Source organism: Nestor notabilis, unplaced genomic scaffold (assembly GCF_000696875.1).
Source record: "Nestor notabilis isolate BGI_N333 unplaced genomic scaffold, ASM69687v1 scaffold26536, whole genome shotgun sequence".
Classification (NCBI taxonomy): domain Eukaryota; kingdom Metazoa; phylum Chordata; class Aves; order Psittaciformes; family Psittacidae; genus Nestor; species Nestor notabilis.
Window position 1 is genome coordinate 11,871 of NW_009932821.1, and position 976 is coordinate 12,846.

A 976-nucleotide genomic window follows, 5' to 3' on the forward strand; every position below is an offset into this window, starting at 1 on the left:
TGGTGGTGGGGGAAATTGGGGTGCCGAGTGGAGCATTGCCCAAACCCTGCCTCCAGCCGGCTCAGTCACAATCCCTTCTGCTTCCAGGTGCCCTGCAGATGGAGTGGGGAGGAAGCTCCATGCACCTTCAGGGACCTGAAGCCCAGCACACAGTACTGCATCCGGACAGCGGCTGCGGACATGTCCCAGGAGCGGAGCCGTGAGGCTGAGCAGTGCGTGATGACTGCTGCGGGCACCGCAGGTGGGACCTCTCACCAGCTCATCTCAGGTCCTGCTCGTGGCATTGGGCATGTGTGGAGCTGTGGGTCACCCACCCCACAGCCGTTCCAGCCGGGTTGGTGGCCCTGTGGAGACCTTTTTATGGGAGATAGAATCATAGAATAGTTAGGGTTGGAAAGGACCTTAAGATCATCTAATTCCAACCGCACTGCCATGGGCAGGGAAAAGAGGTAATCTCTTGCCATCCCCCTTGGCTTGCCCTGCATCTTCTCAAACAGGCTGCCACAGGAGTTCTGGGGAGATGCAAGCATAGGGCGGGCTGGGGGGATGCAGGTTAGGGGGATGCTGGCTGGGTAGGATGCAGGATGGGGTCCTTCCAACCCTCAGCCTGTTGTGACCTCCTCACAGGCTTTCCCTGGGTCCTCCTTGTTGTGCTAAGTGGCAGCTTCCTGCTGTTGACTCTGTCTGGGCTCGGCTTCCTCCAGCGGCTTCTCTTCCACAGCCCCTCGGAGACGCACCTCCCGAAAACACTTGTGAGTGAACAGTGCTCCTTCCTCTGCCCGCCATGTGCTGCGGCCGAGTCAGGGTCCCCTGCACTTCCAGGGGGCTCAGCACCTCCTTCCCTCCACCTCTTACACGACCAAAACCATTGTCCAACCCTTTTGCTTTCCTGTTCTCCCTAACTTCTGGGCAGGGGTTGCTTGTGTCCCCGGGCAAGTGAGAGCTCTCCCATGGTCTCTGGCAGCTGGGGCGCAGC

General features: G+C 59.6%; 1 protein-coding gene across 1 annotated transcript in view; it reads left to right on the forward strand.

Moving 5' to 3' along the window:
* The window catches only part of LOC104407337 (interleukin-22 receptor subunit alpha-2-like), a gene marked incomplete at its 3' end in the record, with an annotated part of 4,192 nt that extends 3,951 nt beyond the window's left edge, over nt 1-241 (forward strand). Inside the window, exon 5 of the mRNA XM_010016591.1 lies at nt 99-241. Coding sequence (XP_010014893.1) covers nt 99-241 — 143 coding nt within the window. The remainder of the gene's footprint in view (nt 1-98) is intronic.
* Between the last annotated feature and the right edge of the window lie 735 nt (nt 242-976).